Genomic DNA, 2,801 nt, shown 5'->3' with positions numbered 1-2,801 from the left:
AAAATCTATTTTCTGCCACATAGCATCAAATCACCAGAGAAATACAACATAAAGTAAATATTTACCCCCGCAGGGGAGAATGGAGCTCAGTTTTATAATGGACATCAGCAAAGTCCATGGTTTAAATTACAGACTAACAAAGGGTTCAAGAGCTCAGAATTAAGTTATTCTGTTTAAAATCAATCACAGAGACTGTCATTCTGCTTATTGCTTTGACTCCCTAACGCAAAGTTAAATGCAGATTTTATGTACAAGTAGAAAGTATCAAAAGATCTGTTCTTTTTCAGGCCTGTATGGACTGGGCGGGGGTGAGGGCATGGCGGGTAAGGAGCAAATGTTTAGGACATTAATGTAATTAGAATGAGGAGTGCATTTTTCCAGGAAAAAATTTAAATCTTTATTTTTAAAAATCCCACAAATCCATAATTAAATCATCATCTGAAAAAAAATAGTAGGGAACAAAACGTGGGGTACATTTAAAAGGCACTAGATTCATTAATACCAGAGCCATTCTGGAGACGCCATGCAGGAAATCGGGAGTTGCTCTAAATCTTCTTTTTAGTGGTATCAGAACTGGGGAGAAGGGTCCAATCAAAGTGTTGCCTTTGCCAGGGTATTCGGATTGAGGTTATGAGGAAGAACCCTTTTCCTTTGTCAGTGGGTTTCATGTTGGGCCACCACTCCAGCGCTGAGCAGCTCCCCGATGGCCCTGTCATCGTATCTCAGGACCTCCTTCAGGATGTGCATCGTGTGCTGCCCGAGCAGGGGAGGCGGCCTGGCCTCTGACATCTTGAACTTACTGTATCTCACAGCTGGGCCTGCCAAAGGAGAAGGAAAGCAGGAAGCCTGTTAATGACTAACCCTAGGAAATTAATTACCTAAGCAGCCTGGGGTGTTTTCCATGAATGCCAAAAATATCAATGAGTGCCAGTTACACCCTTGCAGACGCACCATCGTTTTGCAAATAAACGTGTTTTCACTTGTAGCTTTTCTTGACTCAGGTTCATCCAAATGTGCAGTGTTCATCTGACTTGCTCATCGCCATGCAGTGGGGCTGCATGGATGAAGCTAACATGTGCCGGGCCTCTTTTGGAAGCTGGTGTTCCCGTCATGAAGACTCAGAGGTAGGGCACTCAACTGAGTGAACTCTGGGTAGGGAAGAACAGTGACCACAGAAACATAGTGTCTCTCTGAAGCTGGAAATTTGATCCCAGGTGAAAACATCCCAGAAGTTGACTACTCAATGTCTACTATATGGGTCCATGGTTTAGTTCAACTGACTGCAGATCACTGAAACCTCAGCTAGACCCTGGTTCAAGGCTTTTGGTGGTAGAAGAGGTTGTATGTGCAGGCTTCACTGTCAGAGAGACTTAGGCTTTGCTCTCAGCTCTTATGCTCTCTAGCAGAGCCATCTTGGATGAATGACTGAAATTCACACGGTAAACTGTTTACCATACAGACTTGAGGTCAGGATTTAATTGAGATAATAGACAGAAAGCACTACGTAAGCATTCCCTCACCCATGCTAATGCACAAAACTTGTTGGTTACTATGATTACAAAAGCTGCTACAACATCTCTCTTGAAGCTTATAGTGTGAGGAGAAAAGGGGTGCTGGGCACTAAGTTCCTCTAAAAAGAGTTGAGCAATGATTTTAAGAACTGTTGGAAATAGATTTTACTATCTCCATTCTTCCCATGAGGACACGAAAGTCCCTAAAACCTAAAGTTTTGCTCAAGGCCACATAGCTAATCGTAGGGCCTGGATGAAAATCTGTGTCCACTGGAACTGTCTTACATTAAAGGCCATGAACTTTCCATAACATCAGCGGCCACTTCTGACTTCTCACTCTTCCATGGAGAAACTGGACACTGGGGAACATGTTGTTGAAACTAATTTTACCTTTGTTATCACATTCAGTAAGTGGTATTTATGTTGGCTGTCCTTTATGTCTCATTTGATTAGGCTTCAGGAGAACAAATGAGATGGTAGTCACAAGAAGACTTGATAAAACAGGATATTCCTATCTCAATTTTTTTTTTCTGGCTTTCTCTTGATTTGAGGAGCCCATAGAAAGAACAAATAAAACCAAAGTATGAGTGAGTAAAAGAATGTCCATCAGTAAAGCAGCAAATGAGCTTTGAGCTCTTTGGAGAATTCCATTAATAAAAGTACCTTTGGCATGCCACTGTTGATAGAGATGGAGGACTTGGGTCTCCTAACACCGTCAAGCTGTGCCTTTGTGTAACACGTCCGATCCACTACAGAGGGACAACTTTCAACTGATGCCTAAAGTTTTTCCTTCTCTGAAGCTTAGTGACATTCGTTGTTTTCTTCTCACATTTTCTTTTAAATGCCTCCGTGCATGACTACCTTTTCAAGGGTTTGTCCCTTTTCAGTAAGAGAGAAATCAACTATAGCACACACTTGGAGGCAGGATCCACAGCTCTCCCAAGAATGCCAATAATGTGATGGTTTAGGGATCTGACCCTTACTCATTGCTCTCTCCAACTCTGTTCCACTTTGATAGTAATTAAAAACAGTTTTAATCTAAAACCCGTCTATCAAAAGAACTCCACTGAGGCAATATATGCCTCCTGAAGTCAATGTCATGTGACTTTACCCCACTTGAATTACCTGAAGCAAGACTCCAGAATGGAAAATAGTCATTTGAATATACCGAGAATCTGGGTTGGAATACAGCTCCTGCAGCTACTGCTGCAGTAGTAGTAGCAAGTCAGTCAGTAGCAGTAATAGTGATCATAGTCCAGCTACCATTTCTTTTCTTTTCTTTTTCTTTTT

The 2,801-nt window shown here is 41.9% G+C and overlaps 1 protein-coding gene across 2 annotated transcripts in view; it reads right to left on the bottom strand.

Moving 5' to 3' along the window:
• Positions 1-368: 368 nt before the first annotated feature.
• SUGCT (succinyl-CoA:glutarate-CoA transferase) overlaps positions 369-2,801 on the bottom strand; it is a 712,177-nt gene continuing 709,744 nt past the window's right edge. For both annotated transcript variants that reach the window (XM_011995105.1, XM_011995108.1), the window contains one exon: positions 369-818. In XM_011995105.1, the coding sequence (XP_011850495.1) occupies positions 655-818 (164 nt within the window). In that variant the 3' untranslated portion in view covers positions 369-654. The remainder of the gene's footprint in view (positions 819-2,801) is intronic.

Source organism: Mandrillus leucophaeus, unplaced genomic scaffold (assembly GCF_000951045.1).
Source record: "Mandrillus leucophaeus isolate KB7577 unplaced genomic scaffold, Mleu.le_1.0 Scaffold472, whole genome shotgun sequence".
NCBI classification, from domain to species: Eukaryota; Metazoa; Chordata; class Mammalia; order Primates; family Cercopithecidae; genus Mandrillus; species Mandrillus leucophaeus.
This window is presented reverse-complemented; position numbering and strand designations above follow the sequence as displayed.